The sequence below is a fragment of the Rhinopithecus bieti genome, unplaced genomic scaffold (assembly GCF_001698545.2).
Source record: "Rhinopithecus bieti isolate Rb0 unplaced genomic scaffold, ASM169854v2 scaffold_35950, whole genome shotgun sequence".
NCBI lineage: Eukaryota > Metazoa > Chordata > Mammalia > Primates > Cercopithecidae > Rhinopithecus > Rhinopithecus bieti.
The window spans coordinates 368,028-392,203 of NW_016815506.1; the positions used below are offsets into that span (position 1 = coordinate 368,028).

General features: G+C 46.1%; 1 protein-coding gene across 1 annotated transcript; it reads left to right on the forward strand.

Moving 5' to 3' along the window:
• Nucleotides 1–472: 472 nt before the first annotated feature.
• On the forward strand, nucleotides 473–23,916 carry RAB5B (RAB5B, member RAS oncogene family). Its single transcript, XM_017853334.1, has 6 exons — nucleotides 473–616; nucleotides 14,076–14,326; nucleotides 17,118–17,269; nucleotides 17,851–17,973; nucleotides 18,531–18,624; nucleotides 19,288–23,916. The coding sequence occupies exons 2-6, from the start codon at nucleotides 14,164–14,166 to the stop codon at nucleotides 19,401–19,403; spliced, it is 648 nt and encodes a 215-aa protein (XP_017708823.1). The 5' UTR covers nucleotides 473–616; nucleotides 14,076–14,163; the 3' UTR covers nucleotides 19,404–23,916.
• The last annotated feature ends 260 nt before the right edge of the window (nucleotides 23,917–24,176 follow it).

Consider the following 24,176-nt stretch of genomic DNA (forward strand, 5'->3'; position numbering starts at 1 on the left):
GAGGTATTTCCCTTTACGCCCGCGAATTTGTCATAGAAGGCGGGGCACTAGAGCCAGCCCCAGCCAAGTCCAGGGGGAGGGGCGAAGGTCAATAGCGGCCTTCCTAAGGCTCCCGTCAACCCTTCCTTGCCTGCCAGTCAAGTCCCGTATTTTCGCAGTACTGGTTAAAGTTTCACTTTGACCCGCCTCCATCACTCACCTGATTAGATGTTTATGAGTCAAAAGGCGGGGTCATGGGGTGTCGAGATTTTATTGGTGGATACATGCGCCTGTCCGCACTGTACCGCCCCCTGTCTTCAGGAGCTTGCTCTTTAATGGCTCCTTACCTCGTCCATCTTCGAGGTTGCTCCCTTGCTATTGGTTTGTGGCCCCGCCTGTCGAGTCCCTTGTTCGTACTTGTTGGTGACAGCGCCCAAAGAGACCCGCCTTTCTCCAGAGGATTGGTGGATGAGTGCACATATAGCCCACCCCCGATGGTAGGCGGGTAATCGAGCTATTGGCTGGAGCCCCCGCCCCAGGGCGAGGAGGAGAAGGAGGGGCAGGAGGGTTTGGTTGAGCTGCAGCTGTTTGTCTGTTCGACACAGGCTTGGGGCCGACGGGGGAGACGAAGCCCCAGGTACCGAGCTGATGGACCCCAAAGGGCAGGGGCGGAAGCGCCCAGGAGATGAGAGCAACCTGGCCTGAAAGCGGAGGCGGGTCTGGTCCTAAGCGAGGGGTTAGAGTGGCCCACCGGAGAAGGGAGCAGGGGGCCGGGCTCCGGCAGGCCTAATGGGGGCGCTGAGGAGGGGACTGGGCGGGCTGGGACCCCGAAGTTGGTGAGTCGGGAAGGCGGCTGGGCTGTGGCGGCGGCCAGGCCGAGGGCCGGGCGCTGGAGGCTCGGAGCTTGAGTGAGGGGAGGGGCAGGCCTCATTAAGCAGCGCTGAAGAGGGAGGAGCTGGGCAAAGGGACAGGGCAGCGGGTGAGGTAAGCCCATTTGCTGGGAGGTGAGGAGGGGTCAGACCTGTCGCCCGAGCCCCGGGGGTGACTGGAGCTGGGTCCCTCCAGAGAGGTTCATTGGAAGGGCCTGAGAAGGGTTCTTAGTTGGAAAGAAGCGTTCTTTTCAGGGAAAGTGCCTATTGTAAAAGGAACTGAGGGTGCTATGGTGTTGAGCTGAGAGAGATTTGGGTTCAGTGAGGGAGAACTGGGGAAAATGAAGAAGGCTGTATTAATCTAGAAGACTAAGGTAGCTGAAGTAATGGAAGCAGGGCCTGAATCAGTTATAGGAGCTTCTGGGAATGCTGAAGGGTGGGCTGGAGGCTCTGGGTCTTGGGAGTACACACTCTTTTGTTCCCTTTAGTATTTAGATGTGGTAATTTGAAGCTTTTTAAAACTCCCAGGGTAGGGATGAAGATCAAAGTAATTTTTTTTTTCCATGACTGTTGGCTGCTCCAAACTCAGCCCCTACACTTTCTCTTGGCTTCATAGCTGGTCTATACTGCAGTCTGTTTCTTAACTTACTGTTTCCTGTCCTATGGAAGAGCCAAGAGTTGGATTGGGGGCATGTTTTGTCCACTTCTTTCCCACTTAATAATGTGGTCTATAGTGAATACCATGTCTCCTAGAACTGAGAATCTATTTCATTATCTACGTGGGAAAGGGGCTTAGAGATCCTCAGCCATCAGGAGGTCTTCTGATTATAGTTGGTGAAACTTTTGTGGGACTTAGACTTGACTTGGGTATTTCCCAGGCAGGTAATGGAGTTAACAGGTCCGAAACTATGAGGTGATATCACTGAGGAAGAGATTTGGGGAAGAGTGAGAAATTCCATTTCAAAAGCTTGGTATCACCCCTTGTTCTTTGTCTACTTCAAAAGCCCAGATTTCTGTGCTATTAAAAAGTTGGGTCAAACTATGAAGTATCTGGGGAAGATGGTGAGTAGAGAAAAAGATACAGAGGTGCAGTAGCCCACGTCTGTAATCCCAGCACTTTGAGAGGCTGAGACAGGAGGATCACTTGAGCCCAGGAGTTCGAGGGTGCAGTGAGCCATGTTCTTGCCACTGCACTCCAGCCTAGGCGACAGAATGAGACCCTGTCTCCAAAAAAAAAAAAAAAAAATGAGTGGCGTACCCTCCTCCCTGCATACTTTTAATGGTCTGCTAGCCTTCTTAGTCCCTCATAGATTGGAGCCTATTGGATTTTCCCTTACTGTACTTCCTCCTTTTCCCCTTCTCTACCAATATATTTTATCACTACATTTCTTTTTTTTTTTTTTTGAGACGAAGTCTCACTCTGTCGCCAGGCTGGAGTGCAGTGGTGCAATCTCGGCTCACTGCGACCTCCACCTCCCAGGTTCAAGAGATTCTCCTGCCTCAGCCTCCCAAGTAGCTGGGACTACAGGTGCGCGCCACCACGCCCAGCTCATTTTTGTATTTTTAGTAGAGACGGGGTTTTACCATGTTGGCCAGGATGATCTCAATCTCTTGACCTCATGATCCACCTGCCTTGGCCTCCTAAAGTGCTGGGATTACAGGCAGGACCCACCATGCCCGGCCATCACTACATTTCTTAATTACAAAAGTAATATGTTCATATTTTAAAATATGGAAGCTGTACAGCAGTTTAAGAAGTATGAATCCTCTCACACATACCTTACTCATATTTCATTTAGGAAGGTCAAGGATCAGAGACAGCAAATCAGACTTATCTTGCTTTGTTTTGGGGGATGTGCCACAAAAGGCAATTCTGTTTTCATGTTCTCACCAAACTCTAGTCTTATTCTTTCTACAGTTTTCCCTTCTGGGATGATACTCTGTTATTTATTGCGTTCCTTTCACAGTTCATTTTGTCTTCTACCAAGTCCGACAAGCAGAGGGCTGTACTGTGTGTTATTCACCTTCAGTACACACACACACACACACACACACACACACACCCCAAGTTGTGTACTGGGTGTCCTAGGAAATGCCCAAAGAGATGGAACAAAACTTTATAGGGAGAAAGGATCATTTTGTTAGGGACAATTGTTGTCATCTCTGCTAAAGAAAGGAATTTCAGACCCTTATCTCAAATTCATGGTCTCTGGATGTTCATGGTCTCTGCATGTTCACATTACTTGACTATCCCTTTCTTATCCATGATAATGATGGTTCTCCTAAGAGGCCCCTGTATTTGTCTTTCTTTTCTTTTCTTCTATTTTTAGAGACAGAGTCTTGCTCTGTCGCTCAGGCTGGAGTACAGTGTGTGTCTTTCTGTGGGGATCCAAGAAGCTCCAAGCTTATCTGGATTTGAAATCGGTTTTCCTCTAAGTCTCAGAGTCAGAGTACAGCTGGGGCATTTCATACTATCATCTTTTTTTTTTTTTTTTTTTTGAGACGAAATCTCACGCTCTGTTACCCAGGCTGGAGTACAGTGGTGCGATCTCGGCTCACTGCAAGCTCCGCCTCCCGGGTTCACGCCATTCTCCTGCCTCAGCCTCCCAAGTAGCTGGGACTACAAGCGCCTGTCACCACGCCCGGCTGATTTTTTGTATTTTTATTAGAGACGGGGTTTCATGGTGTTAGCCAGGATGGTCTCGATCTCCTGACCTCGTGATCCGCCCACCTCGTGCTCTCAAATTGCCGGGATTACAGGCGTGAGCCGCCGCGCCCAGCCAACTACTACCTTATTAATTGAATTTGTCCTTTTAAAAGCGCTCTGTTGTATCCAGCCTTTGTATAGTGCCCATTGGAAACCTCAGTTGTTTCCCCCAAGGAACTTTTCTTACCTATCCTAGAGACAGTGTGTAGGGGTGTGTGTGTGTGTGTGTGTGTTTAGATGATTTTTCATTCTTGTCACCCAGGCTGGGGTGCAGTGGCATGATCTCGGCTGACTGCAATATCTGCTTCCTAAGTTCAAGCGATTTTCCTGCCTCAGCCTCCGGAGTAGCTGAGATTACAGGTGTGTGCCACCACGACCAGCTAATTTTTGTATTATTAGTAGAGATGGGCTTTTGCCATGCCAGGCTGGACTCGAACTCCTGACCTCAGGTGATCCATGTGCCTCAGCCTCCCAAAGTGCTGGGATTACAGGAGTGAGCCACTGCGCCTGGCCATGTGTGTGTGTGTTTTAATCCTATCTAATTTTTCCAACAGTTTTTTGCGTCTTAAGAGGGAGTTTAGGAGTAGAATTATCAATAAGGAATTTCATACATAGACCTGGATTTGCAAAAATATATTTGGAGAAGAGAGCTTTCCCATTGCCCTTCAAGTCATACCTTACAACTTTTTAAATTTTTTTCTTGGACAATCCATACTGCATAACATACCTCATATCTTCTCTTACTTTGACTGAAAGCAAATATTGCTCATTGGTATGAATTTTACTTCTGAAAAGCAGGCATAGGGTAGAAGAAGCAAGCATATAGTTTGCTCCCTAATCCTAAAGCATTTCAGATTGGAAGGTAACCAAAGTGTGAGACAATGAACTTGTAATAAGGAAATGCAGCAGCCCTCTTTGAGGAAGGATACCATAAAACCCTACGTGTTATACTCCCACTTCCCACAAGTCTTTTGGGAAAGATTTAGTCATTGACTGAACAGTCACTGAACTGAAGAAGGAGCTACCCAGGTGAACAAAGTGTGTGTACATTTCTGGGCAAGGTTGTAGCTTTTGTTCGGGGACAGTGGGTGCCTTTTCAGAGTGTCTCCTGGTTCTGTGGTGGTATGGCTCCTCTTTTTTAAACTTGTGTTTCTCAAGTCAGGAATTAATAGACGGTGGCCCAAAACTTTTGACCATTCAGCATCAACTGAAAATTCAGCAAACTTTGTTTTTAGCTACAGTTGCCTCAGTGTTTGGGTGGGAGGGCCACATATTGGGTGTGATTAGGCCATCTGAGGCATAGTAACGGGTAACAGGAAAAGCAGTTAGCCCACGTGAGTTGCAATAGTACCTTGTGGGCAAGATCCCAAGGGGGCCCTCCATCCAAGGGAGATCACAGAGGGGTCAGGGAGAGAATTGATTCTCTGAGGCCTATTAAAAACATTCCCAAATGGGGCCATGTGCGGTGGCACACGACTGTAATCCCAGCACTTTGAGAGGCTGAGGCGGGTGGATCACGAGGTCAGGAGATCGAGACCATCCTGGCTAACACAGTGAAACCCTGTCTCTACTAAACAAAATATAAAAAATTAGCCGGGCGTGGTGACGGGCGCCTGTAGTCCCAGCTACTCAGGAGGCTGAGGCAGGAGAATGGGGTGAACCTGGGAGGCAGAGCTTGTAGTGAGCCAAGATTGCACCACTGCACTCCAGCCTGGGCGACAGAGCGAGACTCTGTCTCAGAAAAAAAAAAAAAAAAATTCCCAAATGGAATTGAATAAGATCTGTGCAGATGGTACAGAAAAGGAGGAGTTGATTCGGGGAGAGAAGTAGAATTACTCAGCCTTAATTTAGGGAGCATTTAATGAGTACCTACTAGGGATCAGGCAGCATGCTGTGCTCTGAAGAAACTCCCACTTTTAAAGAAGTTCATAGTGTAGCAGAGCAGACAGACACAATTCATATACTGTAATAATGTGACACATACTATTATAGAAATACAGTCTTTTTTTTTTTTTTTTTTTTTTTGAGACAGAGTCTTGCTTTATTGCCCAGGCTGGTGTGCAGTGGCTCAATCTGTGCTCACTGCAACCTCCGCCTCCCAGGTTCAAGCAATTCTCATGTCTCAGCCTCCTGGGTAACTGGGATTACAAGCCTGCGCCAACATGCCCAGCTAATTTTTGTATTTTTAGTACAGATGGGGTTTCACAGTGTTGACCAGGCTGGTCTCGAACTCCTGACCTTCAGTCATCCACCTGCCTTGGCCTCTCAAAGTGCTGGAATTACAGGCGTGCACCACCATGCCTGGCCAGAAATACAGTCTTAATACTGTGGGACCCTACGGGCCTCTAGAGAATGATTAATTCTGTGGGGGAGAGGGTGATTATGTAATTTCACTGAAGTAACATTTGAGCTTGGTCTTATGAGATATATAGAATTTTCCTAGGCAGACAAGTAGGGATGGGCATTCCAATCTTACCTAGGTCAATAATAGGGAGTTTGTACCACCATGTTGATAAGAGGTAAGTATGCTTTTTGCCTCTTGGAGAAATATAAGGGAAAGTGGGGGGGATGTGGAAGGAATCTCATTTAATCCAGTGACTCATTGGGTAACATTGAATCAACAAAATGAAGAGCTGAGCCAAGTGGTAGAACTCTCATTTCAAGATTTTGGTGACTTGGGTTTAAACAAAGTTGGAGAGGGAGATGAAGGTATTTACTGGTTTCTGCTCTATCTTCCCTACTTAGTAAACCTCTCACATTAATCGCAGGGCCCACCAAATCTTGCAAAAGTTACTACTTGTTTTCTTACTGCCACCCATTGAATTACTTCTATTTCAACTGTCCTGGCAGGGGCTGGTCAAAGACCTTCTAGAAAAGAATAGTGATGAATTAATTCTTACGTCAGAAGGATATGGGACTGGATCCCAGTTACCAGGGAAGACCTGGGTCTTAATTTGTTTTTAGTCCCAAAGCAAGTAGTTACCTAAACTGAATAGAGGCAGGAACTCTATCCAGTCTAAGCTCTTGATCCTGTTGTGGTGTTCTCTTCACAGTTCAGCATTTCCTGCTTCTTTAAAAAGTATAGTGGTTCCCAGCACTTTGGGAGGCCAAGGCGGGTGGATCACGAGGTCAGGAGATCGAAACCATCCTGGCTAACATGGTGAAACCCCGTCTCTACTAAAATACAAAAAATTAGCCAGGCGTGGTGGCGGGCGCCTGTAGTCCCAGCTACTTGGGAGGCTGAGGTAGGAGAATGGCGTGAACCCGGGAGGCAGAGCTTGCAGTGAGCCGAGATCACACCGCTGCACTCCATCTCAAAAAAAAAAAAGTATAGTGGTATAAAAGAGGCAGGAGTACCTGACTAGGAGTACTACATTTACTACTTAGCAGTTGGCTGTCTGGTAACACTTGACAAGTTGACTAATTTTATTTTATTTTTTATTTATTTATTTTTGAGACAGAATTTCGTTCTGTGTCCAGGCTGGAGTGCAGTCGCGTCAGTCGCGTGATCTCGGCTCACTGCTACATCTGCCTCCCAGGTTCAAGCAATTCTCGTGCCTCAGCCTCCTAAGTAGCTGGGATTACAGGCATGCACCACCACACCCAGCTAATTTTTGTAGTTTTAGTAGACAGGCTTTCACCATGTTGGCCAGGCTGGTCTCGAACTCCTGACCTCAGGTGATCCGCCCGCTTTGCCCTCCCAAAGTGCTAGGATTACAGGCGTAAGCCACCATGCCTAGCCCAAATTGACTAATTTTGTGTGTCTCAGTTTCCTCACCTGTAAAATACAGAGACTGGACTAAATGACCTCTAGACTGGCTCTGATCTGCCTGACTGACCTTAAGGCTGACAGTTGGTACTGGGTTGGACTCCAGTGGCTATATATACCGAGAACTCTGTCTCCGTTGATAGGTGATAGACTTCTGGAGGCTTCATATGTATTTAGTTTAGGGACTCAAAGCTAATAAGTGGAAGGGGGCTTGAGGAATGGAGTGTTATTCTAGCTGACACTGCTAAGACACCTTTACTGTTATGCCTACTTTGCTGCACTGCTTGGGAGAGCTGCCCACATTAAAGAACATCCTCCATCCCCATCTCCTGCCCCCAGTGGGCTAACCCATGGTCAGGCCTCAATCCTCCCTAGTTAATGGGTCTTTTTTTTTTTTTTTGAGATGGAGTCTTGCTCTGTCGCCCAGGCTGGAGTGCAGTGGCACAATCTCGACCCACTGCAGCCTCTGCCTCCCAGGTTCAAGCAGTTTTCCTGCTTCAGCCTCCCAAGTTGCTGGGATTACAGGCATCAGCCACCACACCCGGCTAATTTTTGTGTTTTTAATAGAGATGGGGTTTTACCATGTTGACCAGATTGGTGTTGAACTCCTGACCTCAGGTGATCCACCCAACTCGGCCTCCCAAAGTGCTGGGATTACAGGCATGAGTCACTGCACCCAGCAGAGCTGCACTTCTTTTTTTTTTTTTTTTTTTTTTGTTTTGTTGTTGTTGTTGTGAGACGGAGTTCTCGCTGCCTGTCACCCCAGGCTGGAGTGGCAGTGGCCCGGATCTCAGCCACCGCAAGCTCCAACCTCCCAGGTTTTTTTTTTACGTCATTCTCAGCTGCTTCAGCCTCCCAAAGTAGCTGGGACTACAGGCGCCGTGCCACCCCTCGCCGGCTAGTTTTTTGGCATTTTTTAGTAGATGATGGGTTTCACTTGTGTTAGCGCAGGAGGTTCGATCTCCTGACGCATCCATGAATCCGCCGTCTCAGGGCTCGCCCAAGAGTGCTGGGAATTAGCAGGCTAGAGCCACCATGCCCGGGCCCAGAGCTGCACTTTCTAAGGGCAGTTAAATCTGATTTCTTCTCTTCTGAGCTAAAAGGTTGAAAGAAAGAAAATCTGCCCCATCTCCCTTTTCTTGCCTCAGGTTTGAAGGTAATAATCATCACACCACTTGACTGGTTTACCAAAAAAAAAAAAAAAAAAAAATTGTGGGAAAAAAATCAAAATAGAAAATAAATCAGTTGAATTTTATATGTATTATTTCATTTCTGTACCACTGATCTTTTGAGAGTCCAGCTAGTGTATTTTTTAAATAATACCCTTATAAACATGATGAGATTAAAGATCAAAGCTTAGAGGTGGCCCGTTAATTGCTATGAACAGGGAAGAAAGCAGGATATACTCTTTCTTTTTTAGAGGTGGGGTCTTGTTACGTTGCCCAGGCTGGCCTCAAACTCCTGGGCTCCAGTGGTCCTCCCGCCTTGGCCTCCCAAAATGCTGGGATTACAGACATGAACCACAATGTCCAGCCAGAACATATTCTTAAGGCTACATATTAGGGTGGGAGGTAGTCTTTTCTAAGTTAGTAGTTACTGATCTCTGAGAATCCAGGGTTGCTTAGTAGCAAGAAAGCTTGCTGACCACATCTGGGCTCCGGCTTGACTTCCCATCTCTGGGAGTTAGTGACAGGGACTTTGCAACTTAAGCGTGTCTGCAACTGTTTCCTGTCTTTATACTCCCCCAGAGCTCAAGTGATATGTTTAGCTATGATAATTCAGTCCATTCTAACTCCCACATTTTCCTATATTGTAGAGTAGTAACATTAAGGCTTAATATTCTACCCCTTGGATCACATGCTTTGAAATACATAAAAATGTGGTGAGGGAGTAAGTTGAAAAAACTAGTAACTTTTTCTATTGTTTCTTGAGAGTACAGCATATATATGTCACCTGAAGGAAACTTGATCAGCTTATCATCTGTCCTTTTTTTAATTATTATTGTGTCACCTGTCTTTATTTATTTATTTATTTATTTATTTATTTTGAGAGACAGAGTCTTGGTCTGTTGCTCAGGCTGGAGTGCAGTGGCGTAATCGTGGCTCACTGCAACCTCCGCCTTCTGGGTTCAAGCGATTCTCCTGCCTCAGCTTCCCAAGTAGCTGGGACTATAAGCATGTGCTGCCTTGCCCAGCTAATTTTTGTATTTTTTAGTAGAGACGGGGTTTCACTATATGTTGGCCAGGCTGGTTTCGAACTCCTGACCTCAGGTGATCTGCTCGCCTTGGCCTCTCCAAGTGCTGGGATTACAGGCATAAGCCACCGCGCCCGGCCTATTTATTTATTTTTTGAGACAAGGTCTCACTTTGTGGCCCATGTTGGAATGCAGTGGCATAATCACAGCTCACTGCAGCCTCAACCTCCTGGGCTCAAGTGATCCTCCCACCTCAGCCTCCTGAGTAGCCAGGATGACAGGCATGTGCCACCATGCCTGGCTAATGTTTTTTTTTTTTTTTTTTTAATTTTTTAGAGACAAGGTCTCACTATGTTGCCGACACTTGTCTTGAACTCCTGGCCTCAAGCAATCCTCCCACCTCAGCCTTCCAAAGTGCTGGTATTACAGGTGTGAGCCACCAGGCCGGGCTGTGTTTACCATTCTGCTGGTCTGTCCTCTTTTCCTACGAGACAGTGTATGTGAATACCACGTAAATATGAGATGCTTTAGAAGTAATTCATCCTCACAGATGCCTTAAGCGGCAAGTTTCTTAAATGTGCACAGAACTTTGGAAGTGAATTCAAATTCTGCTCTTTGCCACTTTCACCAATTCCATTCGCCCGCAAAGATCCTTATAAATGGGGAAGCTCCCAGCACTTAGGGAGGCTGAGGCAGGTGGATCACCTGAGGTCGGGAGTTCGAGACCAGCCTGACCAACATGGAAAAACCCCGTCTCTACTAAAAATACAAAATTAGCCAGGCGTGGTGGTACATACCTGTAATCCCAGCTACTTGGGAGGCTGAGGCAGAAGAATCACTTGAACCCGGGAGGCAGAGGTTGCGGTGAGCCGAGATCATGCCATTGCACTCCAGCCTGGACAACAAGAGCGAAACTGTCTCAAAAAAAAAAAAAGAAAGAAAAAGGGGTAAGCTGAGAATCAGAAAAACAAACGGAGTGAGTAGCCTAAAATCACAGTGAGTTGTGGCAAAGCAGAGAAGAGAACTCGATCTTGCCTGATTCCAGAAACTTTACCAACTCTGCAGGACTGCCTCTGTCTAGGTTGGCTCTCCCCACTTTCATGATAGCTCTGTAACTTTAGTGGCAGGGTTGGAGAATTCTCTGATCCCTGGAAAGCCCATCATTCGGTCCTCATCTGAATTCCGTCCAGAAGTGCTTGAGTAGTAACCATAACTATAGACTGTCCAGAAACTAAACTTATTTCCGTCCCTACTAACCCATCTTTCAGTGTCAGGCCTCTCCAAAGCAGTGTTCATAAAACTTTTTTTAAAATGATAACTCATAGTTTTAAAAAAATGAATAAATACTTTAAAAATAAACTGATTACATTGGGAGACCCCATCTTTACACAAAATAGAAAAAATTAGCCAGGTGTGGTGGAGGATCGCTGGAGCCCAGGAGTTGGAGCCGACAATGAGCTGTGATCACTCCACTGCACTGCAGCCTGGGCACCACAGTGAGACTATCTCTAAAAATTGAAAATAAATTTTAAAATGTTATAATTAAAGATACTCATTTAAATTGAATAAATTTAGCTTTATGAAAAATTTGCTGTATCATCTTTATTTTGATCCTTTCGTCATAGGCCATTGAAAACTTAATCATAAAATGGTACATGTATATCTGGATTTTTAGGACTGACTGACCAAGGGGACTACAGAATACCCAGTAGAATCAAAGTAATTGTCATGTTCCTCTGTATTAATGTAGTCTACTTTGGGACCTTGAATTCTCACCGCTCATTCCTTTGCTAACTTCCTCTTTACCCTTTAGTTCTGTCTCCTTTTTGTTTTTCAGAGACAGGGTCTTGTTCAGTCACCCATGCTGGAGTGCAGTGGTGCAGTCAGCTCACTACAACCTGCAACTCCTGGGCTCCAGTGATTCTGTCACCACAGCCTCTGCTCACTGCAACCTCCACCTCACAGGTTCAAGCAATTCACCTGCCTCAGCCTCCCAAGTAGCTGGGACTACAGGCACATGCCACCACGTCCAGCTAATTTTTTTTTTTTTTTTTTTTTTTTTGAGACAGAGTCTCCCTCTGTCGCCCAGGCTGGAGCGCAATGGCCGGATCTCGGCTCACTGCAAGCTCCGCCTCCCAGGTTCACACCATTCTCCAGCCTCAGCCTCCTGAGCAGCTGGGACTACAGGCGCCCACCACCTTGCCCGGCTAGTTTTTTGTATTTTTTAGTAGAGACGGGGTTTCACCGTGTTAGCCAGGATGGTTTCGATCTCCTGACCTCGTGATCCACCCGTCTTGGCCTCCCCAAGTGCTGGGATTACAGGCTTGAGCCACCGCGCCCGGCCGTGAATGCACACATATATTTAGTGACTTGCCCAAGGTTCATAGCTAATAAGTAGAACTGGAAAACAACCCGGAGAATTGGACTCCAGAGCCTGTATTCCTCTGCATTGCCTCCTGTATGATTTTCTGTCTTTACTATCTAGTAAGTGGGATTACTGAAATTTTTAAACCCCAGTTTAACTCCAGACCCACTAATTGTGGTGACAAAATAATGTTTCCCCACATATTCCACAGAGTATAATGTCTGTGAAGTCACTAGGATCTGCTTTGGAAAAGCGAAAGATCAATTTGAACAAGCAAAGTACAACTCTCAAGCAGTGCTTAGGTTTGGGAGAGAGGTTTTTGCATGCTCTGCCCATGCTAACTCCCCTTTGAATTTCATAGCTCCTTTCTGCTCAGAGTCAGGATGATGAAATGTATTCAGATTTAGACGATTAGAATCTCCAAAGTCCCAACTCTTCTCTCTGTTCCCTGCCCCACCAGCAGCTTTCTTAGCCCTCTTAGAAGATAGAGGAGTTGATTCAGTGTATTCTTTCATCTAATATTGATCGCTTGCAGACTTATCCCTTATACCATCCTCTGGAGACTCCTGCATGTCTTTAGAAGGTATACCTTTCTCTGCCTCTTAATTTGGAGGGCTACAGCTGTTAGGCCCCTTTGGTGTGGAGGGTAATCTAATCCCTAGGCACCAGCAAGACAGCTGCAGGTTGAGAGTAGGTCAAGCTTACTGACTCTTGATAGGCTTTCAGATTTGGAAAGATGGCAGAAACAAAGTGAAAAAAGTTGTTAATGAAACAGAGTTGATAATGAATGTGATCTGTTGGTTGTATTTCTCTCCTTACCTTCAGCCAAAAATGAGAAAGGATAGATTTTCTGGCAATGGGACCCTGGTTAGATTTTTAGAAATGTCTTATCAGGGAGACCAGTCATATATAAAAGATATAGCAGCATCTACCCTTCTGCCCTTAGGAGGGGTGACTCTTATCCCACACCCCTAGAGTGAATCTCTCATTTTGACAAAGAGCTAAAGAAAAGGAAAAGAAGTCCAGGCACGGTGGCTCACGCCTGTAATCCCAACACTTTGGGAGGCCAAGGCGGGTGGATCACCCGAGGTCGGGAGTTCAAGACTAGCCTGACCAACATGGAGAAACCTCATCTTTACTAAAATACAAAATTAGCCAGGCATGGTGGTGCGTGCCTGTAATCCTAGCTACTCGGGAGGCTGAGGTGGGAGAATTGCTTGAACCTGTGAGGCGGAGGTTGCAGTGAGCCAAGATCACGCCACTGCGCGCCAGCCTGGGCAACAAGAGTGACATCTCAAAAAAAAAAAAAAAAAAANGAAATGTCTTATCAGGGAGACCAGTCATATATAAAAGATATAGCAGCATCTACCCTTCTGCCCTTAGGAGGGGTGACTCTTATCCCACACCCCTAGAGTGAATCTCTCATTTTGACAAAGAGCTAAAGAAAAAGGAAAAGAAGTCCAGGCACGGTGGCTCACGCCTGTAATCCCAACACTTTGGGAGGCCAAGGCGGGTGGATCACCCGAGGTCGGGAGTTCAAGACTAGCCTGACCAACATGGAGAAACCTCATCTTTACTAAAAATACAAAATTAGCCAGGCATGGTGGTGCGTGCCTGTAATCCTAGCTACTCGGGAGGCTGAGGTGGGAGAATTGCTTGAACCTGTGAGGCGGAGGTTGCAGTGAGCCAAGATCACGCCACTGCGCTCCAGCCTGGGCAACAAGAGTGACATCTCAAAAAAAAAAAAAAAAAAAGGAAAAGAAGAGCACAGCACCAGGATGCCAAGGAGATACTGGGGATCTAGGGTACCTGTGGGTGGATCTGGATATTCTTCAGGCCAACTAAAGGCTGATCACTTTTTGTGACTCAGACAAAAAAACCTTGAAAACATGGTGGGGAATTACTGGGGAATTAAAAACTCTCAGTTTTCAGTCTCTCTATTTCAGTTCCCTTGGCAGTTAGAGATTATGTGGTAGGGCAGACTCCAGAAGCAGTTCTTATTTTGCTGTTCCCAACTCTTACCACTGGGGTCAGCTGCCTGGGACCTTCTCAGAGGTATAACCTGTCAATAGCAGATGACTGCAAGAGCTAAGTCCTCATAGGAGCAAGGAGATGAAGAGATTCTATCCTTCTCTGAAAAGCGATTGCAGCTTCAATGGACGTATGTCTAATTCACTTTTTTTTTCTTGCAGGAGTGTTGAAGCCTGGAAATCCCCTCCCCTTCCCCCCCCTTTACAGCATTCCCCTCCCTCCACCCTTTCCCACTCTGATAATCTAGCCATGACTAGCAGAAGCACAGCTAGGCCCAATGGGCAACCCCAGGCCAGCAAAATTTGCCAGTTCAAATTGGTGCTGCTGGGAGAATCTGCAGTGGGAAAGTCAAGCCTGGTATTACGTTTTGTCAAAGGGCAGTTCCATGAGTACCAGGAGAGCACCATTGGAGGTGAGTGCCTCGGGGTAAGAGGAGATTGAATGTTTGGTAAGGGTTTTGTCTTTTTTTTTTTTTTTTTTTTTTTGATGGAGTCTTACTGTGTTGCCCAGGCTGCAGTGCAATGGCACAATCTTGGCTCGCTGTAACCTCTGTCTCCCAGGTACAAGCGATTCTCATGCCTCAGCCTCCCAAGTAACTGGGACTACAGGTGCACCCCATGGCGCCTGGCTAATTTTTGTATTTTTAGTGGAGAGGGAGTTTCACCATGTTGGCCAGGCTGGTCTCAAACTCCTGACCTCAGGTGATCTGCCTGCCTCGGCCTCCCAAAGTGCTGGGATTACAGGTGTGAGCCACCACGCCTGGCCGGTAAGGCTTTTGAAAAGAGATCTAAGACCTGATTATGGAGCTGGCCCTCTTAGTTGCATTCTTTTCCCCAGAAATGGAAACCCTTTATAAAAACAGAAGCCGGGCCCAGTGGCCCACCACTTTGGGAAGCCAAGGTGGGTGGATCACCTGAGGTCAGGAGTTGGAGACCAGTCTGCCCAACATGGAGAAATCCTGTCTCTACTAAAAATACAAAAAATTAGCCGGGCATGTTGGCGGTTGCCTGTAATCCCAGCTACTTGGGAGGCTGAGGCAGGAGAATCACCTGAACCCGGGAAGTGGAGGTTGCAGTGAGCCAAGATTGCGCCACTGTACTCCACCCTGGGCGACAAAAGCGAAACTCCATCTCAAAAAAAAAAAAAAAAATGCGGTAAAATAGGCTGGGCATGGTGGCTCACACCTATAATCCCAGCATTTAGGAGGCCGAGGCAGGCGGATCACTTGAGGCCAGGAGTTCTAGACCAGCCTGGCCAACATGGTGAAACCCCGTATCTACTAAAAATACAAAAATTAGCTGGGCGTAGTGGCACGTGCCTGTAATTCCAGCTACTCAGGAGGCTGAGGTAGAAGAATTGCTTGAACCCAGGAGTTGGGGGTTGCAGTGTGCCAAGATTGCGCCATTGCACTCCAGCCTGGGTGACTAGAGCGAAAATCCGTCTCAAAAAAACAAAAACAACAACAACAACAAAAATTAACTGGGCATGGTTGCACATGCCTGTAATTCCAGCTACTTGGGAGGCTGAGGCAAGAGACTCGCTTGAACCCGAGGCGGAGGTTGCAGTGAGTCAAAATTGCACCCGTGCATTTTACCCTAGGCAAAGGAGCGAGACTGTTTCAAAAAAAAAATCTGGTAAAATAGAGGCTGGAACTAATGCAAAATATAAAGGGTGTCTGTCTTTCTCATCTTTGCTACCTTTTCCCTGATACTACCCCAAAATAGGGTGCTAGTTCAATAAAGAATCTTTTATGAGAACCTCCATATTATTCCCTCCCCTTGTTATTTTTATTTATTTATTTATTTGTTTGTTTTTGAGACGGAGTCTCCCTCTGTTGCCCAGACTGGAGTGCAGTGGTGCAATCTTGGCTCACTGCAACTTCCACCTCCCAGGTTCAAGTGATTCTTGTGCCTCAGCCTCCTGAGCAGCGGGGATTATAGGCATGCACCGCCACACCTGGCTAACTTTTGTACTTTTAATAGAGACAGGGTTTTGCCGTGTTGGCCAGGCTGGTCTCGAACACCTGACCTCAAGTGATCCACCCGCCTCAGCCTCCCAAAGTGCTGGGATTACAGGCATGAGCCACCATGCCCGGCTGCTTTCCCCTTTTTATTAGTCTTCTTCGAAATGTATTCCTGGACCTACAGCAGATTATATGAAAAAGTAACAGCCAAATAATATTAATAATGATGGGACTTGTCATCAAGCTTTAAAATCTTCTAATTAATTATTTTTTTTTTGGATACTGAGTCTCACCCTGTTGCCCAGGCTGGAGTGCAGTGGTGCAATGGTTGCCCACTGCAACTTCTGCTTCCCCAGTTAAAGCAATTCTGCTGCTTCAGCCTCCCGAGTAGCTGGGATTACAGGTGTCCTCCACCACGCCTGGTTAACTTTTGTGTTTTTAGTAGAGGCGGGGTTTCACCATGTTGGCCAGGCTGGTCTCAACCTCCTGACCTCAAGCCATCCGCCTGCCTTGGCCTCCCAAAGTGCTGGGATTACAGATGTGAGCCACTGCGCCCAGCCAATCCTCTAATTAATTATTTTGTTTGTTTTTTGAGACAGAGTTCCGCTCTTGTTGACCAGGCTGGAGTGCAGTAGCGCCATGTTGGCTCACTACAACCTCCACCTCCCAAGTTCAAGCGATTCTCTGGCCTCAGCCTCTTGAGTAGCTGGGATTACAGGTGCCCACCACCATGCCTGGCTAATTTTTGTATTTTTAGTAGAGATGGGGTTTCGCCATGTTGGCCAGACTGGTCTCAAACTCCTGACCTCAGGTGATCTACCCGCCTCCACCTCCCCAAGTGCTGGGATTACAGCCATGAACCACCGTGCCTGGCCCAATCTTCTAATTAATTCTTGACATGACTTTTATCTGAAGCTATTGTGTCTGTCATTTGTTATTTTCCTATTTTGGTTAGAAGAAAGATGACGCCTATAAGTGCCAGTTCTTCTATCCCTCTTAGTTTATGATGTACCCCCATTCCTTAGCCAGTGACATTTCTGGCAGGAAGGACTTAGTCAAGGGCAGTCTTAATCCTGGTTCCAAGACTTACATGTAAGGAGAACTCGAAACCTTTTCCTATAGCTGAGTATGCTAGGTGGTGACTGGTCAGTGTGAGGGCAGTTATATTTTAAAGGGGAGTGGGATGTTCACATTCATCCTCCCACTTACAGCATCTTCCCCTCCATTCTCTTATCCATAGCGGCCTTCCTTACCCAGTCCGTTTGTCTAGATGACACAACAGTCAAGTTTGAGATCTGGGACACAGCTGGGCAGGAGCGATATCACAGCTTAGCCCCCATGTACTACAGGGGTGCCCAAGCTGCAATCGTGGTTTACGACATTACTAATCAGGTAAGTGAGCAAAGAAGACTATCCTTGCTGGCCGGGCATGGTGGGTCCTGCCTGTAATCCCAGCACTTTAGGAGGCCAAGGCAGGTGGATCATGAGGTCAAGATATTGAGACCATCCTGGCCAACATGGTGAAACCCTGTCTCTACTAAAATTACAAAAATTAGTTGGGCGTGGTGGTGCATGCCTGTAGTCCCAGCTACTCAGGAGGCTGAGGCAGGAGAATCTCTTGAATCCAGGAGGCGGAGGTTGCAGTGAGCTGAGATCGAGCCACTGCACTCCAGCCTGGGTGACAGAGCAAAACTCAGTCTCAAAAAAAAAAAAAAAAAGAGGGTCCTTGCTTATGTTTAGAGGGATTAGATTGGGGCAGGGGGGTGGGGCAGAAAACAGGTTCTTGAAATAGCAAATGAGAGTACAAATTATGCTTGCAAGTGCTAAGAAGATAGATAATGAATTATCAGAGACCTGTGGTTTCAGTGAGGGAAGACCACCTAGAAAAGGTGAATTTTGAGACTCACTTTAAAAGATGATGGATATGGATTAGCAGTCATTCCAGCCTACTCATTCTCTTCATGTTTTCCTAGGAAACCTTTGCCCGAGCAAAGACATGGGTGAAGGAACTACAGCGACAGGCCAGTCCTAGCATCGTTATTGCCCTGGCAGGGAACAAAGCTGACCTGGCCAACAAGCGTATGGTGGAGTATGAAGTAAGATGGCTCATGGAGTTCCTCTCTTAACACTTCCTCTGTTCCTGGGACCTCTTTTTTTCCAAACCAGCCCTCTCTGAATTCAAACATCAACTGAGGACATTCATTGTCTCGTTCCCCAGTTCTACACCAAGTTAAATACAGCAACACTGTGACCCTAATGACAGCCAGGAGATTTTTAGAGGAGTCAGGAGAAAATTCCAGAGCAGAGGGTTAGGGAAGTACCAGCTGTGGGGGTACCAGTGTGAAAACGGGAAGGAGGGAGCAATTAAATTTGAGGTAAGGGACTATTCAAGTGTCAGAATCCAAAAGCCCCCAACTAACTTACCCTCTCCCCTATAATAAAGCTTTCTGACATTTGTGTGTTGGACTGAGTGGACATGGGGTCATCTTTAGGGAGTTGTCATTAAATTATACATCTGGGCTAGCTGGCTCGAAGGGGTATTAAATAAGGGGAGGGAACCTAGGATTTTGCCTAGCTGTTGTGCTAGGGAGTGGAAAGGCAATACTCATTCCCACCCTACATTCTGAGCACCAATACCCCCCACTCCTTGCAGGAGGCCCAGGCATATGCAGATGACAACAGCTTATTGTTCATGGAGACTTCAGCCAAGACGGCTATGAACGTGAATGATCTCTTCCTGGCAATAGGTAAGGTCAGAACATCCTGAGATCTTCCTTTTTCCCTCGTTTATAGGCAAAAGTATAGCTAACCCAAATCAAGGATAGGTGCAACTATCTCCTTTTGCAAAAACTTTAGGTATGGAAATACCTTAACTTTCTGTTGTGACCTCCATCCTTGGCTGCAGCTTTAGCTCCCTTGTCTTCACTGTGTAAGTTTGCTGGCTGGGCATGGTGGCTCAGGGCCAGGCGCCATGACTCGTGCCTGTAATCCCAGCATTTTGGGAGGCCAAGGCGGGCGGATCACGAGGTCAAGAGATCGAGACCATCCTGGCCAACGTGGTGAAACCCTGTCTCTACTAAAATACAAAATTAGCTGGGTGTGGTGGCGCACACCTGTAGTCCCAGCTACTTGGGAGGCTGAGCCAGGAGAATCACTTGAACCTGGGAGGTGGAGGTTGCAGGGAGCTGAGATTGTGCCACTGCACTCCAGCCTGGCAATAGAGCAAGACTTCGTCTGAAAAAAAAAAAAAAAAAAGTTTGCAAAGAGTGAACCATCCCATCTTCAGAACATTCTTTTAATCTCCCAAATTCTCCCTTTCCCCAACTCAGTAGCCATTTTTGGGGGGTGGGGGCAGAGGGGTAGGGAAGTAAAGTCTACCATACCTTGTTCTCTTCTCTTTTTATCTGTAGCTAAGAAGTTGCCAAAGAGTGAACCCCAGAATCTGGGAGGTACAGCATGCCGAAGCCGGGGTGTGGATCTCCATGAACAGTCCCAGCAGAACAAGAGCCAGTGTTGTAGCAACTGAGGGGGTGGCTAGCAGCAAACAAGTATGGAGCTAGCACGAGAGCTAAGAAATAACCTCCATCCCTACCCCTCAGCACACAGCCCCTACGGTAACAGCACACTGAGCCCTGGCTCCCAAGGGCTGCCTCCTGACAGCTCCATCATGGCACTTTTTAACGCTTCAGCAACCAACACCAGGCAGCTGTTGCCACTGGCCTCCTACCCCTACTCTGGGGCTTGGGGTCAACTACCCCAGGACTTACCTTCCAAAACAAACTTTCTTCACTTTGTATTATAGGTACAAGACAGCGACTTACTTATCTTTTCTCCTCCTCCCTAGTGTTCCTCCCCATTTTTTCAGAAAATGCTTCTGACTCCTGTCCCTTCCCCTTCTGCTTTTGGTCAATCCCTGTTCTTGATCCTCTTTTCTCCTCTCCCCAGGATGCAGAAAGTGGTGAACCCAGGAGCTGAGGAAGGAGGTTTCCAGTTCATTTACATTAAGGGCCCTGGGGGAGAATAAAGCTCAGAGCAGGAGGGAGTAAGGAAACATTTCCTTTTGTTTTATTTGGTTGGAGTTTTTCATATTTGAAAACATTGTGGTATCCATGAGTTGGCCTAGTGGAGGGTGTTCCTAGGTAGAGGTGAGAATGGGGAGGCAAGCTCTCAGGCACCAGGCAGGAGGTGCCTTGTAAGCAAACTGGGTGGAGGTGGAGGTTCAGTGTCATCTGTGGCTCTGTAACTCTTCAAAGGCCAAGTTTCCCCTCACGCAGCCTCTTAGGTAGTGTTTCCCCTATCATGGGGATTGGACCCCAGAGTCCTCCAAAGAATCTTCACTGGTTGCCTGCATCTTTGGCTCTGCTGTGATCTGATTGGAGGAGGGACAGTTTCTGGTACCCATCCTCTGATTTATACATATGCATTTTTTTCCCTCTGGCCTTTAGATGGCCTCAGCCCCAGCCACCATATGCCCCTGCAGTTTGCACTTTAATTGATGGTAGTTCAGTTGGGATACTTATTTTATGGAAGTTTTGATTGATTTACTTCCCCTCCCACCTTCTTTTTAATTCAATGAAATCTGAGGTTAATACGAGGTTTGAGGAGAGGTTATAGATAAAAGTACCAGTGGCAGCTACTCAAGTCCTATCTCCACTGTTAGCTTCCTCCAACTCTAATTCTTAACCTATATTCTTGCCAACCTAGCTATTGAGTATAGGTTTGCCTTTCCTGGAGAATTAACTGAGCAACTGGGGAGAGTCTCAGGATAGCACAGGCTAAGGTAGGGAAATAAAAATGAGGACAGGCAAAAGGGAGGAGTTTTCTCTCCTTTCCCAGGTTTCACACTCAATTTGATACCCATTACCATGTCTTTTCTACTTCCTTGTAAATAGGTATGATCTTTATTCCCACTGTACAGTCTGTTCTATCCTCTGCCTCCCATCAGGCCCTGTTTCTTTTCCCTTTTGTTAATATCTTGAATTTAGTCCCTCCATCTTTAATCTCCCCATCCCTCCCCACCATGCAACCAGTGGTTTAATCCGTGTACCACTAGGGGCTAGTACCACAGAGGTCTCCTGTGGTGCCCTCATATCATACCACCTGTTCCTGTGGACAGGGAATGACCAGCACTGAAGGTACCTTACAACTGGCTCATATTATCAGAGGACCTTGGTCCTTTCTGAATCTCTAGTCTCTCTTCATATCCCTTATCAGGTGTTTTAAGATGTCCCTGAGAAGCCATCAAGGCAAAAGAGAACTTTAAGTTCCTTGTTCCAGCCTAGAGTTTTGGGAAAGAAAGAAAGAGAAAGGAAAGGTCACAGTGACCTAGGATTGGAACCTTTCTGCTGTTTTGGCTTGCAGACTACCTTCTATCCCAGAACAGCTGAGAAATCTATGAAGCTGAGATTCTGAAGGACCCAGCTTAGTTTCTTCCACTTAGGCCTCAATTCCCTTCCTTTTCCAGGGGCAGCCTTAGTTCCCATGGCCCTGAAACACACACATTTCCCCTTCCTTTCCCAGAAGCCACTGACCCCCCCGCCCCCCCCAAAGCACCCAGTGCATCTATTTTACAAGTGGAAGAACTAGGATGGCTTTCTAAAGTCTCCTAGAAATGAAGCTCTTTCTCTGTGCAGCTTTCCCCCATGGAGCAGGAGTGAAGATGTTTCATTTCATTGTCTTGGGGCTGGGAAACCACTTCCCCAGGCTTCTCCCTCCCCCACCCCCATAGGAAAAGGATTTGGCCTTAGCTTCTGGGCCTATCGGCTGCCTTCCCTCTACTTCCTACCGCCTCTTCTGCCTTCCTTTGAGCTCTGTTGGGCTTGGGGATCTTTGTTTATTTTTTTTTTATTATTTCCCAGCTCATTTTTTTCTTCTGGTCAGTTTTTTAAGGGGGGTGTTTTGGTTTTTTGTTTTTGTTTCGCTTCTAAGAAAGCATTTGCCTTTCTTCTTCTCCCAACATAACAATCGTGGTAACAGAATGCGACTGCTGATTTACCAATGTATTTAATGTAAGTAAAAAAAGGAAAAAAAGAAAAGGGCATTGGAGTGTTCGCTTTCTTTTTTTTTTTTTTTTTTTTTTTTTTTGCTATTTGTTTGTCAGGTACTAGGAATTTGGAAGAAAGGATATCCAGTAATGTTTTACTGAATCAGAACACACCTTGCCCTGCATCTGAGATAACATACACTATATTACATAAATAAATCTTTTCTTAAACTCTAGTTTGGGAAATGCCTCTATTGCTATTTAACCACCCTATTCTAAGGCCAACTAGATTGTTCATCAAATCAAACCTAATTATATCTTTTTAGGTCCCCTCATAAAGAATATATATGTGTAAGGTGTGGTCTATGGATCTTTGGGGCCACTGATGAGATGGAGGGAGGGTGCTATTTAAAAGTATTATATAAAATGTATGTGGCTTTTTTTTTTTTTTTTGAGACTGAGTTCTGTCACTAGGCTGGAGTGCAGGGTGTGATCTTGGTTCCCAGCAATCTCCACCTCCGAGTTCAAGTGATACTGGTCTCAGCTTCCTGAACATAGATAGCTAGAGAATTACGGCACGCCACCACCCCTGAGCTAATTTTTGTATTTTTAGTAGAACGGGGTTTTTTTTTCCCACCCACCACGTTGATACAGAGCTGGTCTCGAACATCCTGACTTCATGATCCAGCCACCTTGGCCTCCACAAAAGCTGCCGGGATTATGGGCGTGAGCCACACAGAGCCCTGGCTGGAGATATAACATATTATCTATGGAGAGAGGATCCAATGTATATGTTTCTCACAAGGGGTCCATAGACACTAGAGATATAAGACATACACTGAATTAGTTTTTTTTGGTTTCATCTTGTAGCTTCTGCCTCAACAATTTCCCTTGGATCCTGCTCTTGACTCTAGTGTACTTCAGACTCTCAGCCCAAATCCAACAGTCTAAAGGTGAGGAGAAAGAGAGGGATTGAAATAAATATGTGTGGTTAGACAGGAGAGACTTTAAAATTCCAAAGAATCTGAGAGGATAAGGAAAGAGGACTGGTACCAGACAAATCTGGCATTCTAGGCTGTCTCTGTCAACTTAGCAACTGTGGCCTTGATCAAGTTAGTGTCTTTCTGCCCGTTCTTCATCTGTAAAAAAAAGACTGAAGATTAAGGTCAATTATGTAAAGCATGTTGTAACACAAAAGTAGACGACACTATTGGAAGGAGGTTTAGATCATCCTTAACGACTCTTTATATCTTCTTTGGCTGAGACTTTTTTTAGGTTGAAACTGTTTTCTCTCTCTCTCTCTCTCTCTCGATCTCTCGTCTCTCTCTCTCTCTCTCTATATATATATATATATATATAATATATTTTTTTTTTTTTTTTTTTTTTTTTTTTTAATAACTGGTAGGATAGTAGGATAGGTTGGGCATCAGCCTCTTTCAATGATTTGATTGTATACAGATTGAAATCCTTCCATTTCCAAACACTTAAGAGCCAAAGCCAACTTTTCACTGTCGGTTCCCTTACCTTATATCTCTTAGTAATACCCCACACCCCTGTTCCCTGATTCCTGGTAAAAGCTCTAGTTGGAGAGCGGAAAGGTAAGGAAATGATCTTTCAAAATTAAAGGTGAACACCTTCACTTAAACTAATTAAAATTGTATCTCCACCCCCTGGCCTGTAGAGGGCAGTGTATGGATACATTTGTCCGGGTTAGGGGACTAGGTTTGATAAATTTTGTCCTGCATCAAATGACAAAAGGGTAATAGAAAATGTATTATATTTGTGCTCCTTACTTTGAGATAAGAGACTACAACCTTCATACTTCGGGGTGTAAAGCTGCTATTGCTCTTGTTAAGAGGCAGTTTTAGAGATAGGGTCTTGCTCTGTTGTCCAGGCAGGAGTGCAGTGCCACGATCTTGGCTCAGTGCAACCTCGAACTCCTGGGCTTAAGCGATCCTCCCGCCTCAGCCTGCCGAGTATTGAGACTACGGGCGCGTACCACCAAGGGGCGATTATTATTATTTTTTTTCTATGCAAAATAAAAGATGGCTATTCAGTGTTGTTGGTTCATTTTTGTTTGGGGAGAAATTCGACTAGCCCAAGGAATCTCAAATTCTTGGAACCACTATTTTTGGCATTTTTGTTCTCATTCCTGGAATATGAGAATTGAGCGGCTGACCTTGCTTTCTCTAAAAAATAAACAGGGTGGTTGTAGTTGCAACAGGGTAGATAGAGGTATGTACCCTGGGGTTAATTAAAGTGGAGATGACAGCCGGGAGAAACTGGACTGGATCCCGAGGCCGCCTCCAGGGAGGG

Bases quoted from the DNA above. Each gene is read 5' to 3' on its own strand.
- RAB5B (XM_017853334.1), top strand. From the start codon at position 14,164: ATGACTAGCAGAAGCACAGCTAGGCCCAATGGGCAACCCCAGGCCAGC. The intron at 14,327-17,117 runs GTGAGTGCCTCG...TCTTATCCATAG, and splicing joins CCAGGAGAGCACCATTGGAG to CGGCCTTCCTTACCCAGTCC. The intron at 18,625-19,287 runs GTAAGGTCAGAA...TTTTATCTGTAG, and splicing joins TGATCTCTTCCTGGCAATAG to CTAAGAAGTTGCCAAAGAGT.